At 34.3% G+C, this 14857-nt stretch overlaps 2 protein-coding genes and 1 non-coding gene across 7 annotated transcripts in view; 2 read left to right on the forward strand and 1 right to left on the reverse strand.

Moving 5' to 3' along the window:
* Positions 1-186: 186 nt before the first annotated feature.
* On the reverse strand, positions 187-4604 carry LOC105430531 (uncharacterized). 4 transcript variants are annotated; one of them, XM_089076509.1, is made up of 8 exons: positions 4349-4604; positions 3564-3944; positions 2271-2441; positions 1962-2021; positions 1433-1521; positions 1071-1327; positions 608-750; positions 187-530 (listed from the first exon to the last, which is right to left on the reverse strand). In XM_089076509.1, exons 2-8 carry the CDS (start codon positions 3920-3922, stop codon positions 437-439), a joined length of 1173 nt encoding a protein of 390 aa, XP_088932635.1. In that variant the 5' UTR covers positions 3923-3944; positions 4349-4604; the 3' UTR covers positions 187-436. The 4 variants fall into 4 exon arrangements, with proteins under 4 accessions (XP_088932635.1, XP_088932634.1, XP_025074905.2 ...); XM_089076508.1 differs by having other exon boundaries at positions 2253-2441; XM_025219120.2 differs by lacking the exon at positions 4349-4604 and adding an exon at positions 3006-3106 and having other exon boundaries at positions 2253-2438; positions 3564-3704.
* LOC112552870 (U1 spliceosomal RNA) lies at positions 4531-4693 on the forward strand. The gene has a single exon (XR_003096814.1). It is a non-coding gene; the product is annotated as a U1 spliceosomal RNA (small nuclear RNA).
* An 8165-nt stretch (positions 4694-12858) lies between these two features.
* The window catches only part of p130CAS (Serine_rich_CAS and FAT-like_CAS_C domain-containing protein p130CAS), a 63733-nt gene continuing 61734 nt past the window's right edge, over positions 12859-14857 (forward strand). For both annotated transcript variants that reach the window (XM_011644145.2, XM_011644146.2), the window contains exon 1: positions 12859-13367. In XM_011644145.2, the coding sequence (XP_011642447.2) occupies positions 13323-13367 (45 nt within the window). In that variant the 5' untranslated portion in view covers positions 12859-13322. The remainder of the gene's footprint in view (positions 13368-14857) is intronic.

A 14857-nucleotide genomic window follows, 5' to 3' on the forward strand; every position in this document is an offset into this window, starting at 1 on the left:
TGTGTGTGGTGTGTATGTGTGTGTATGGGGGGGAGGGGGTGTGGATGTGGGTGTGTGGGTGGGTGGGTGGGTGGGTGGGTGGATATATGTGAGTGTGGGTGTATGTATGTGTGTTTATGGGGGGGGTATACAAAAATATGATAACATTATATATAAGAAACAGTAAGGTGGACAATAATAAAACTGTTTTTATAATTCTTTTCAATTAAAATGTCAATGTTTTATTAAAAAAAAATTCAAAAATATTCTTATTTTTATTTAGTTGACACATATATAGATATATATATATTGAAGATAATAATTTCGTTAGAAAATTTATATTTTAGACGAACAAAGTTTAGATAATTTTATATTAGCATTATAAAACGTAAAAATAATATATGAGAATTTCAAAAAAATTATTTGGAGTACGAATTCGAAGTTATTAAAAGTATTGTTATCTCGTTACCAGTCTAATAGCGTAAGCACCAAATCTATTAATTCCTCTACGAAGGGTATTGAATCCTTTGACAATCATGTTCTGTTCTGCCCTGCAAAGTTTGATAATTAAAAAGAAGTCGTTAATGAAACATTTTTTATACAAAAAAATATAAACTTAAATACTAACTTTAGTTTTACTGACGATAATTCTTGCAAATATTTAAATACAGATTTTCTCCTGCTGGTCGATGGATCTGCAGTATATCCATCCACTTGTGTATCATTCTTTAATGTGGTTCTGCGTGTTAGTTTCTTCCCTTTTTTTCTATCCTGTAAAAAGTGTTCGATGATTCACAGTAATGTAGCATCCTGGTATTTTAAAATGTTCAATTTATATCTTCCCTTCATATTATTTTAGCGAGCATCTTGATATATTTTTCAATGAAATAAATGAATAAAATTTTCTTTTTTTTTTTTTATTTCAATTTTTAATTAAAGGCTAATTAAAAGAAAGTGTATCGAAAGAGACAAATGACAAAGTCAAATGTGCGATAAGGTGTTATTCCAATAGGCAAAGGAATAATTATTAAATTATCACTTGTAACATGTAATGCGATTTTTATATCATTAGTCATAGATTAACGATTAACTTTAACAGAACTGCATTCGCGAGGTGAAGAAATCTCATGAGACGACATGCAAGCTCTTAACTCATCCGAGCGGCGACCTCGCACACAGACGCAAAGCGTCGCGAAACAATTGCGCCTTGGCCGATCGCTTTCTCTCGCCGAAGTCTTTTTACGTCGTCGACGTGATCTTTTCCTTCGCCTCTCGCTCCTCCTCCCCGCAGGCGTACTCTGCAAATTCGCGTGTTCGTGCGAATTTCCGCTCCGAGTACCGCGACGCTCTGCCAAAAATTCGCAGATGAACAATACGATGAACACTCCGGCATGTTAAACGTGTGTCGAATCCGGAGAACACTCCTTTTTTTTTTAACACATTTTCCCATCACCTTTTCGACAGGTACATATTTGCTTCCTGTAATCCCGAGAACCGGTAGAAACTTGTCTGAACGGCTTCGGCTTCGCGCTCTTCGTTGTGCTGCATGGAATTCAGACGAACATGTTAAATCGTCATACCTTGACTCATTAAAAAATTCTTTAGCTTTAACTTTTTCATACGGATGAATATGAGTCATTATTGTAATTTGAACTGGAAATAATCATCTTCTGCTTGGCAATATTTTTTAAAATACTCCTACATCTCGTTTTATTGTTTATTCACGATATAAATACTATCCTAACGGTACTGGGTATTAATACGTACGAAGTAATAATGTACCTGGATACTAGGTATTTAATATCATGTACTATTATTTTTGCTTAGAAAGGAATCTGGTTGAGTCAGTAAGCAGATAACGCGAAAGAAAGGATTCTCAGGAACGCAAAGAAAAGCAAGGTAGAGATTATCCCATAAAAAAAAGATTTAGTAGCAGTATTACTGAATATTTCATTAGAAATTTATCATTCTATGCCTCTCACCATAACTTCCGTGACGAAGTCGAACTTTGAGAGATTGATCGCGAAGTCTGGCCTTTTTTACTGCAAGTAATTTTACATTGATTAAGATATATTAGATAACATTTCACTGAATCAGATTTATATTTTTATATTAATATTTATCAGATGTTTATTCTATCTAAACATACATGCTAGTTAAATTTTATAATTTATTGCAGAATCTTATCAATTATTTTTTAGTAGAAAAACTGGAAAAATTAGAAAAATTAGAAAAAAATATCTCGTTAACGTCAGGCAAGAAATATTTAATACTTGGTGTAATTTCTCAACTCGTTCGACGATGCTCTCAAGTTTTTCGAATCATCTCTGGAACGCTTTGACTTCAGCTTCGTATGTTTCTGCGTCCTTTTATTTCGCGATACGATGATATTGTTCCAAGAATTTCGATGTGACGTCGATGGCGGTCTCGGATCTTCCTCTTTATTCTTGTATTTATGACTGCTATCAGCGGTAAAGAAAATACTTTCTAGGTAAACGGCGCGAAGCGTTAAACCGCGTATATACCACAGCTTTATCATAAAACGCGGCATTTCATGAAGATCCTGTGACGTGGCATTTTATAAAGAGTCCGATTGCAACTGTCATCCGAGATCCTCGTGAGATGCTGCGATTCGTGACAAGTCTTCGAGAGAAACATGTTCTCGCGGGGATGACTGATCCGCATAGACATTTAGACTTAGCGAATCCAATGGACTCGAGTTCAATACAACACATTTTCACATATGTGCAGATCATATACATATACATATCTTAAGCGATAAGCATTAAAAAAAAAATTCAAGGCAAGAAATATCTCACGTTAAGAATAATGAGAAGGATAAGAATCAAGACAGGAGTTTAATCTGTATTAAGAAAGATAACTGAAGCTGTTTTTTTATTTGTATCTTAAAAAAGAGACAAATATGTAAATCATACAAATACTGAAAATCAAATGCAATGTTACATAATCAACCAATTTTGTAATTATATACATTCTTGCGTCAATTTATCTATATAATTTCTTACGTCAATCTGTTTTTACTTCCGATGCACTTTGGATTGTGACATTGTCTCGACATTTCCGATTCATTTGATTAAAGCTTGCATGTTTCTTAATCAATAATTTGCTGTAATTTTGGAGAAAAATAAGGTATAAGGTAATAGATTCAATAATATCATTTATCATTTTATAAAACATTTTACATATTAATTAATATTGCATTATATTTTTCACACATTCCCTTTCTTTTCATATTAAGAAAAATTAATTAAATACTACAATCTTTTTATTTTCGTTTCAATTATAAATATTATTATACACATTTTAGTCTTTTTTTATCACAGTCGCGAGAAAAACTTGTCCGAGTTTTATATCAAATTAAATTTTAACCTGAACATACATGACACAGAAGGGCACATTTTCAATCGCACCATTGCGCCTAACTTCAATTAAAAATGTCAAAAAATTTTTATCAAGTGTCTTTTTTTTTTTTTTTCTTTCGTGTCTTTATAATTTGACATGCAACTGTTTCGCGGAGTGACGAAAATCTATTATCATGCTAGTTATCTGGCGATAATAATTACCGAGTTAAATAGTCCCACGTCTTCCTAAATTTCTCATCAGCTGCATGAATAATTTTAGCCTTCTGATAGAGGCTAACGAAATGTGGTCGGTCTTCCAGGAAAGTCCGCGGTGATACACTCGTGTTACGTATCGAATGCATCCTCACCCACGTGTCCCCGCACGAATCTGATGTGCATTGCAACTTGCAACCGGCAGTATCGACGCCAGACTGGCGGCCGTTAGTCCGCGGCCTTGCCATCGGCGATTTATTCACTGGTCGGAATATTTTACCGAGTCGTTCCTTTTTGCAGACTTCGTCCATTCCGGATCGCGCGAATGCTATTTTCGCTCTTTCGAAGCTCTCCGGTTTCCACGTCATTCTCTTCCTGAGATTAATCCTTCTGCTTGCAATGAAACAAAATAGATTATATAAAAATAAATGAAATAAATTTTTATATAATAAGGATATATATATATATATATATATATTATTATTATTATTATTATTAAAAAATGTATATATATATATATATATATACATTTTTTAATAATAATAATATCTATATACAATAAAGTAATAATATATAATGTGTATAATATAAAAAAATATAATTACAAATGTAATTTAAAATATGTATATATAAATTATATAGATGTAATTATATATTTTTTGTTATTATATATTATTATATTTATATATTTATGTATATATTAATATAACGAGGTAGGTAAAGATCCCGTTAAGTAGTCGTATGAATAGTCTCGAAAAACCCGTTTGATAATCCCCTCAAACGAGACCCGTTACCATTCTGATCATTCACCCCGTATGACAATGTTCCATGACATCCCTTCGAGGCTGTTCCTATGGCTGACATTACCGAATTAGTTCGAATACTTTACACTACGTCGCGCAAGACACACAAGTCTTTCTCGTATTTAAAACTCGGCCTCTAAACCTATAAGAATGCTTAGGGTCGGCTGAAAAGCATACTTACCTGGCGTAGAGGTTACCGTGATCACGAAGGCGGTTCCTCCAGGGCGAGGCTCTTCCATTGCACTACGGCTTGAGCTGACCCTTGCGAATATCCCTAATGTGGATATCTCGGACGTAAAATTTTTGGTAGTCGGGACTGCGTTCGCGCTCTCCCGGATAATACAATTCCAAAAGTAAATCCACTGCAAAAGAAGCAGTCCCCGAACTCTTATATATAAGATATCCCATCTAGAAGTAGAATTCTATTTGTAACTGTTAATAATACTTGGAATAGTAAAGTATTATTAAAATAAATGTGACATTAATTTTCTGTCCCTGTGCAAAATGTAAGATCGAAGGTCGAAATATTTAAAGTGATGTCTTATAAGATAGTCAGATATGATATAACCAACATTTATTATATGTCCATTTCTACAAATGTAGATTAATTTTAATGTTGTTTTAATTTAGATTCTATTTTTTTAATTGATAGAGTTAAAAAAGACGAAGAATATAAATTGCTTCTTTTTACTTATGCCTTACATTATTCTAACATTAATAACATGTGATTCTCGGTTAATAGTAAATCCAAAGAAAAATCTTTTTTATTTTAACAAATGTTTGATATATTTATATGTAAATATTTAATATCTTAAATATAAAAATACATAATAAATTTAAATAAAGATTTATGTAATTTGATAATATTATGTATATCTTGCGTTTTGTAAGCAAGTTTTTATTTTTCCGTTTTATTTTTTCATTTAAAAATTCTAAAGTCTCTTCAATTGTTAATCTTATAAATACATTATCAACTATTGAAACCTAATTTGATATTGATACTTTTATTTTAAGGTTTAAAATTTTATATTGACAGATCTTTAGAAACATTCAAATTGATTATTTTTAAAAACAATAAAAATGTGAAAACGATTCAGGATCCACGAGCTTTTCTTCTTCAAAGATTTCATTATAAGGCCTATTCTAATTACTAGAAATGAAAATTAGACATAGAGCACAGACAAGGCGAGGTTTAAATTTAAGCTCACTTTATGTCTCTCGTAATTCCATCCAGAATGTTCTTTCTACGCAAAGTACGCGTCCGCAACGACGCACGTGCGTGAACGCGATCGCGTGGATACAGTCCGTGAAAATTCTCCGGCTATTTTAAGGAGCTCGAAGCGAGAAGAAAACAGAGAAGAAAGAGGAGCTCGCTGCGATTTGCACGCAAGCGTACGGATAGGATAATAACTCTCTTAATTGAACACTATTTTCTAATTAACGATCGACGCGCGCTCGAGCAAATCGAATTTAGCTTGACGTCACGGGCGTCGAGTGATAATCGACACGTTCGTAAGGTCGCTTCGCTTCGTGCACCGAGTGCTTGAACTGAAAGCCTTCGATGTGCATCTCCATTTTCTGCCTTCTTGCAGATATGAGAAGGAGTAATTAATGCTCGAGTAATTAATGCTTAGCTTAACCCTCGGCTATCGTAATATTCCACTCATATAGACTGCCAACTTCAAGTAATATTTATTTTTCATTGCCTATGCGATATTTCTGAGAGCGAGAAATTATGATAATTAGCCTGAATGAATTTTGATTGGAGAAAAAGTGCAAAACGCACTTTTTGGGTAAAAACAAAGTGTGTTTTGTTACACAGAAAGATTTCTTTACATCTTTATTCAAACAAATATAATGTTTCACTTAAAATAAAATAGTAACAATTAATAGAATTTACATTACATTAATTTACATTAATCATAATGAAATTGTTTGAATTATATAATAAAATTGTTGAAATTAAATGCGACAGTTTTTCTAAAAAAAGTTTTCTTTCGTGTAGTATTTTATTATTTATAATAATTAAAATATTATAAAAGTATTTATTATTTGAAAAACAGTTGTATTCGTTGATTCAAGCAATGAATCGATTGGATTATTCCAAAAAATAATTTTTTTTAAATTCAAACAAATTTATTAAATCTAAATAAATATATATTAAATATATTTTTCTCTGCACATCGAGACCCTTCTTCTGACATTAAAACAAAATTATTATATAATACATCGTATTAATCTAAGACTTAAAAAAATGAATTAGTGGTAAATCACTTTGCGACATGAGTACAAAGTCCAATAAAACTCTTTGCGGTTTATAAGGAAAGTCTGTCACAAGCATGATTTTTATTAATAGCATTTTAACAGAGTGTCATAGTTAGCAATAAAAAAACGAGCCGTCTTCTCTTTTGATCGAAGTTTCCGCTCAGCAAATGGTAGACTCGTCTTACGCGCAAAGTGGATCGTCGATTTCCCCCCCCCCCGTTTGACTCGTCATTTGCATAATTGGAAATATTTCCTTTTTTCTTTCTCGGAATAAGTTCCAAACGAGGCTCGGCAGGACGAGCGCGGATGAGGATAATTGATGCTCCAGCAGATTTATTCGCGATACTTCGGCGCTGCTAAATGCAATTCCTGGCGCGTCTAGCTCGTGAATCCGCAAGACAGACCTCTCGCGAAAGCGAAGAAGCGCCTAGGGATCCGGATTTCTCATCGGTGCCAATCATTTATGTGACGCAGAAATTCCCTTCGCGAATTGTCTGGCTAGGATGTAGAAGCGAGATGAAGGATCGATTCGACGCGATCGTTCGTCACTTCGCGACAGATAATCTTAATCGAAAGCGCTGACGCATGGATTCTGTATATACAGCAGACTACATATACATGTTATATATTGTGTTATAATACAATTTTATAATGAAGTGCACAATCTACTCGGCTGTACATGACAATTAACGATTTTTAAATAAATAAAATTCTTTGGTGTCTAACACATTGACTATCGGTTCGATCGTAATTAATTACAAGTTAATTTCCCCAAGGAAGATTACGCAAATAATATACACGCAAATCGTGAAACTGCATCCACACGAAATGATAGCCGATAGATAAATTAATCCTGTAGATATCCATTTCAACGTTAATTTCGGAAATCGATGCTTCATTACAACGATATTGTTCGCCGAGAATGCAGCGGGCATTGACTGGACCATTCAACGTTCGTCAAACAAAAAGAGATTGATCCACTCAAAAATGCGAAGAGGCACTCGTGCCTAAAAGCACTTGTGAATCGGTATGCGGTTCAATTACACGAAAGAAACGTGGCGCAAATTAATGGGAAGCGAAGCGTGGACGGGGGAGAAAGAAACGCGACATTGATACGAGAATGAAATAATGTCGTTGAACTTCCTTCTTGGGGTATATTTTTGTCGACAAACTAATTATATCAATTGTCGACGAATTGATGAAGCGACAGCAGATGAGAAAGTTCATTCACTTATTGCAAAACATAACATTTTTAAAACCCATTTCCACTATTGAAAAATAAATGAAAGAGCTTGTTTTTAAAAAAATAATATCTATTATTAATAGCAGACTATTCTTTTGCTATTTTGAGCTGCAATGTTAAATAGCTGCAATGTTAGCTGTAATGTTAAATAATCTAATGTTCGAAGATAATGAATATGCCGTCTATGATAAAACAGCGCCTTGTACGCAAAGTGTTGTATCAATATTTGGACACCTTGTTAGTCTGATGATGAAGTTGCTTTTCAGCAACGTATGCTCATACATTCCGACGGAATGAATCATGTTGGATACATTTTTCATTGTAGTTGAAAGAAAGCTTGTTGTCGCATATGTTTGTAATAAGTTATAAAAGTGCATTTAACTTTTTAATTCCTGATAATTCTTAATAAATTATTAAACTATTGAAATATTACATACTTTTCTTATATAAGCGTGACATATACATTAGATATAAATATTTGCAATTCGACTATTATTATTATTATTATTATTATTTTATTGTTAATAATAGAAACTGGCTTTATTGAGTATAAAGTCATCAGAAAAAATTAATTGAATTTAACTTCTAGAGGCGAGTAAATTTCAATTTTTAGTCAATTCATATTTTTACTGAAACAAACTACGGAATTACAATTTGAAAATATGTGAAGATACGAAGTCATGAATTTTCACGTTGTCACGCGGCGACTTTTAATTGCGTTTACATAAGGAAAAGCGATACTTGTTTCGAGCGCGACGTCGGGCAACGACCTCCGACATTGACCGAGGTCATTTCACCTCCGCAGCAAAGCGAGGCACATCCGCGCAACGCATCGTTTTTCAAAGACTGCTTTTGCTTTCTTTCTCCTCACACGCCACCGAACCCGTCCTCGCACCCTTCGTGAAAACGATCCCTCGCCGTCTAAGAGTTTCCCTTCCGCGGAAAAACATGCTGCGGGAAAATCCCCGGTTTCTTTACTCTCGGCTTCCTCCTTCGTCTTCTGTCCTCCTCCATCGGGACCGACCATGTTTTATGGATGCACTTCGAGCCCTCTTACGACGCCGTCGTTCTTTGAATATTTATTCGTTTATTTATTTCCGAATTGCCAGAAGCCTGCTGGTATAAGATAGTACGATTCTTACAAGTCATTACTTTCTATTATTAACTATTGTTCGCACTTGCTGTAAAATATTGCATTATGTACAAATATCACTTCGTGTAACACTTAGACAACAATAACAAAACATTTGATTTTTTTATATATTTTCCTGGAAATACTTTTTTTGTTTATTACAATAACGGTGAAGCTACTTGCTGCAATGAAGCCTCCATTGGCTGCAATTCACAATCGCTGCAACAAATATATAAATGGATGTCTGATTTGGAATCACTCATCTGTAGAAGTCGACTGTGAATTATTCCGGAAGTTGAGCGTTCGACGATGCGGATAAAGGCGATCTCGTTGGCAGAATGTTGGCGGGATGTAGGTCATAGAAAGCTGCACGAGGAAAGTGACCCGCGATTTTAATTTAAACCATTGATTTATTCATGCAAGTTAGGACGGAAAAGGGCAAGCCTTCCTATATTTTTGAAACAAAAGGCTTAAATCAAATAATCAAAGCTTAAATCAGAAAATAAATTATCTCGCGTGTATAAAATATATAAACAAAATAAATAAAATTTATATTTATATGTGTAGATAAAATGAAAAATAAAATTATAAAAAAATACGAAATTTTTATGCATCCATGTAATATGAATAATATGTATACAAATATAATAGTAAAAATAATTCTCTGTTACACAGTAATAATAGTTTATTAAAATATTTTTATATACATTCAAAATTTTTAAAAGATTTATTTTCATATAGAAACTATATATATATATATATATATACAAAATTTCTCTAATTTCACTACGTAGATAATAATACATCTTGATTAGTCAAAAATATCTTGTAGTACAGCATTATAAAGAGAACATATCGTTAAGAGATTATTCACAATGCTACCTTTCAAATATTCTTATCAGATAAGAAAATGAAAAGAGAGGAGATGCATTTTCGGAAGAAAAACACATACATTTACCTTTCTTATCGATTTTTAAAGTCATAAGATTTATTATAGAATTCATATTTTTCATATGACATAAAACATGAAACAATGTTTCGTGTAACATAAACATGAAACAATTTTACATTACATTGATATTACTTATGTTTAACTGCAACTTTTCCATCGAATTCATTGAATTAACAATTTCAATTGAACTAACAATAAACGTGAAAGCTATAAATGAAATGAAATTAGAGGTGACTAATGTGATGACATATTTATATTACAATCTTATATTGCGTCAAATTTGTACTGTCATCAATGAAAACTATTGACTCGTTCTCGTAAGAAACATCGTAAAGACGTCATGTGATGCTGACATTGATCAACGAAGATTCATTCGTAGTGACTCACATCTCGTGTGATGTAGGCAATTTAGTTATCGCTACTTAAAACAGGTGTGGCATGTGGAAATTCCGTTTCGCTATTAGTCAGTTTTTAGCATCTCAAGTCAAAATTTGTCTTCTTATTTTTCTTAATTTCATTATGAGATTATTCTTATCAATTATTCTATTAAAACATTATTATTATTATTTAATATTATATTATTTGTTACACAATATACTTCGTGAAAACACTAAATCAATGCGATATAATATTGATATAATATTATTCACATAAATAAATATTTTATATATTTTAATAAATCTATTATCGTATTATATTATTATGTTATGCGTGACAGTATCATAACAAATATTTATCTTAATTTTCCAATGTATTTCATCGCGCGAAATATATTTTGCATAAAAGACCTTTTATCACGAATGTTTGAATTAACCCTGTATAATATTCTTAAATAGGATTAGTGAATTAATCAATAATTGTATAATTTATATTGCATGCATTTGAAATGCATGAAAACGCATGCAAAATTCTACGTGAGATTTTATAGAAATGGATGACAACACATGCAACGTTCCTCTCTGTCTGATGTTCCCATAAATTTTTCCAACTGTTCGACAGACATAGATAGCGCGATGAGTGTGAGATACATTATCGTTATTCTCGTTTCTCAATTTCTAGCATTTCGAGACATTCTGGGGAGACGGCGTGAAAAAGAGAATAATATAATGGGCTATGGTCCTTGGAGGGACCGGTTGACGTAACCGGTCCACTATTTTTAACCGCGTCCTTTTGTTTTTATTTTTTTCTGGCGCTTTGGTCTTCATTCCCGTCTTTGCATTCTCCTTCCTACATGTCTGAATAAAAAAAAACGTTTTACTTCTTTTTGTATATCACTCGAAGACATTTAAACTGTTGAAAGGACAGGTATATATAGACTTATACACCAATGGTTTAAATTTGTATTATAACTGGCATGTTATACGTAAAACAATGCGTTTACGAACTTTTAATGCTAATTATTAACAAAGAAAATTTATTGAATGTTTAATAGAGAGCTGCTAAAAGCTAGAGTTGTTTTTATTTAATTATGTTGTACACAAATACTTATGAACAATGCTGTAAATTTGTAATAAACGCTTGATAAAACATTTCTGCAAGATGTTGATCAAAAATAGCCGGAATGTTTCGTTTAAAAACATTAGTCAGGAAATGAGCAACGTGATATAAACAACCGTCTGAAAAATCTGATAAATCCAAGAATATTGCATGAACATAGAAATACGATTTCCTCGGAGGCGAGATCAGTCGGAGAGAAAGGAATTTGTCATTTGCAAGATAGCTTTAGATATAACTATTATGCCACCTGTGTGGCGACTGTTACACGATGAATACAAACGAAAGCCTCGCGTCCACAAAGAGTCCATTTGCGAAGAAAATGCGTGGAATTTCTGTGAATTAACTATATTCACTTACTACTACGTATATTATCTAATTATAAAACTAAATTTAAAAAATTGATTTTTATTCGTTGGAAATTTCCAAGAGAATTTCTTTATAAAAAATAATTATTTTTATTTCCACAACGTGACCAATAATGAGCGTTGCAGCTGTGAAGTTTGTGTTTTCGAAGAATTATTTAATTCTTTTTTGTTTTCTCTTTCGATAATTTTTCTTATTTAAAGAAAATATAATTACTTCAAAAAATAGTTTGAAATATAAACAAAATTATTATAAAATTATAACATATTTCTAGAACATATTAATGATAAAATAACATTGATAATAAAATCATATGTGAAAGTAAGAATAGCAATAAATGTGATTAGAATATTTTTCATTAGTCATTTATTTCTTTTTACAATATCCTCAATAAAATTGCGATTTGAAGTACGAAGTTTTCGGAAAAAATATAGAAGATACAAAGCTACATTTTCTTGCTGAAAATCGTATCAATATTCTTACATAATCAATATTCTTACTATAATATTCCGTTATATTGTCATTTTGTTTGATAATCCATTATTTATTGAAACTAATAATAAAAATATTGATAAATAAATATTGCGTACGTCTTTCTTGTCTCTTTAATTTATTTTAGATCCACTTTTTAAAGTTTAATTCCGTTTTTTATTTATTTCAAATCCACTTTTTAAAATTTAGAAATTAGAAATCCAATCCTATGCTTTTAATTATGTAACACACGAAGTGTGTTTTTTTAAAAAATCGGGATGCAGTAAGACATAAGAGTATATAAAGTACATATTAAAACATAATAAACGCGTGTGAAAAGATTATAGATAAAACTCTAATTTGAAAAATCTTGAATCAAGAGTGTTCAAAACGCCTTTAACTAACCTCGAGCGACTGACAACAAGAAAGAGAAAAGAGAAGGAGAAGAGAAAAGAAACAATTCTGAAATGCCGCGTTGGCGCGTACGCACCCGCGAGAGGGATGACAGCCGTTCGGCCGTCATCGCCGGCGCTCGGCGGTGCTCGGCGCCGCTCGGCGGCGCTCGGTAGCGCAGCTACACCGCCCGGCCAGTCAGTCCCGCGCATGTCCTCGGAGTGAGAGGGTACGTTTCGCGTCTTGTCGTATCTCTCCGGAGCTTTTCTACACGATCACAGGAAAGATTTCTCAGGAGCTCCGGACCTTTGTCGCGACGTCGGCCTTCGCGTCGGTGCCACGGCCGCGTGTTCGGCGAGTATCGCGAGTGGAGTCAATTTCGCTGCAGTGTCGAAAACCGAACAAACGGTAGAGGGAAAGGGACGCGCGAGAGAAAGAGAAAGGGGGAGAGAGAGAGAGAGAGGAGAGAATAAGCGAGAGGAGGACGGTCGGAGTGCGGCTCGTGATCGATCTCACGGTGTGTAACGTCCAAGGTGTTTTCCTTCCGCGGTCTCCCGTCGTCGAGATCTCTATTATGTCACCGGCCACGCGTGCCGGCAGATCACTCTGATTCGAGGAACTCGCAAAGGACGCAAGAACGCCCGCCACGATGCTGCCGCAGACACCTGACATCATCCCGACTACGCTGAATCAGGTAAAAGCGACGTCGGCCAGCGGTGGGGCGATTCGCTCGTTAAACCGGAGACGCCGGTCACGTTGCTTGGAATTTCATTACGTCCGAACTTCCCGCGGACGTCGGAAAGCGATCCGCGTGCGGCCGTGTGACGATTTTTGCGCGAGCCACTCGCGACCGAGCGCATCTCCGGCGACCGAGGCGGGTCCTCGACGGCGGCGTCATGGAGCATGTCCTTCGGCATTTCGAAAGTTCTGACGCACGCGAACGCGAAGCGGAGATTTACCTTACGACGCGAACCTCAGATCTCGCGTCGATCCTTCACTCGCAACGAAAATTATTATTTAATTTATCTTTTCATGCGCTTTGCCCGTTTTTATTCTTTTTTTTTTTTTAATTTCGTACATTAATCAACGTAGTAATAAAAGATTTGATTGCTACGAGATAATAATTAAAGGAATAACGTCAAGTCAGAAAACGGCGTGTAATACACTTCTGTCCGCGTTCGCGACGCCGAGACTCGGACTCGCCGGAAGTAAACCGGTTCCAAAATGCCCGACTCGATTTTCCAGAATTATCTTCACGTTACGCGTTGCATTTCGCAAAGGACACCTGAGGAAGAGATACCTAACGACCTATTTCGCGTGGGAGTAGATTATCTGAATTCGGCAATTTCCCGCGGTTAAATTATTTCACATCGTTTCCGTCTCGCTACAGTTGGACGGGAATTAAATTAAACCGGGGCGAGGGGAGGAGGAAGGGGCAGGCGAGTATATATACGGTGTTCAAAGCTCCGTTATATAGACGGATTATGTGCGTTCCGCGCGGCAGAAATTGATTATCCTTGGTATCCTGTCGTGGCTCGGCCGAGTCCGGGCAAAGTGATCGTCTTAAGATCTTAAGATCTAAATCGTCGACCGGATCCCGGCGATTCCCGGAGAGAAATAACATCCGATAGCGCAAACGATATTTGCAAACGATACGGCCGCGCGAACGTGACCGCATCGAAAGAGTCGCGCGTCTGAACTTTCACACGGTGAAGATAATATCTTTATTTTGACTTGTATTCTGGGAATTTTAATTAAAACTTTATCCCCCTGATTTTCGTCACGAATAAGTCTCTCGCGCGACCTCGTGACTTTAACTCGAGAATCTGATTTTCAATATTACTATTGCGATACGTCTCGAGAGATGCTGTCATGAACACTCTTGCGAAAATTCGCTTCTTTTAAAATGTATTTTTTTTTTTCTTTATTCGGATTTCTTATTTCCTTGTTTCCTTTGAAATAAATACGGTATTACATCTTGATTGTATAATATACTTTCAGTATTGTATATAAAAAATTTTATAAAAGAATGAATATTCTAGTAAAATAGTAACAAGTTTTTTAATGAGGAATTATCAAGTTTATATTTTTATAGTTTTATATTTTGATTTTACATATTTTCAATACTTTAAAATAAGAAAAGACAGCTTGACCAGATTGAAATAAGTTTTTACATTAACTAAT

Source organism: Pogonomyrmex barbatus, unplaced genomic scaffold (genome assembly GCF_055798465.1).
Source record: "Pogonomyrmex barbatus isolate J1 unplaced genomic scaffold, ASM5579846v1 scaffold2, whole genome shotgun sequence".
Classification (NCBI taxonomy): domain Eukaryota; kingdom Metazoa; phylum Arthropoda; class Insecta; order Hymenoptera; family Formicidae; genus Pogonomyrmex; species Pogonomyrmex barbatus.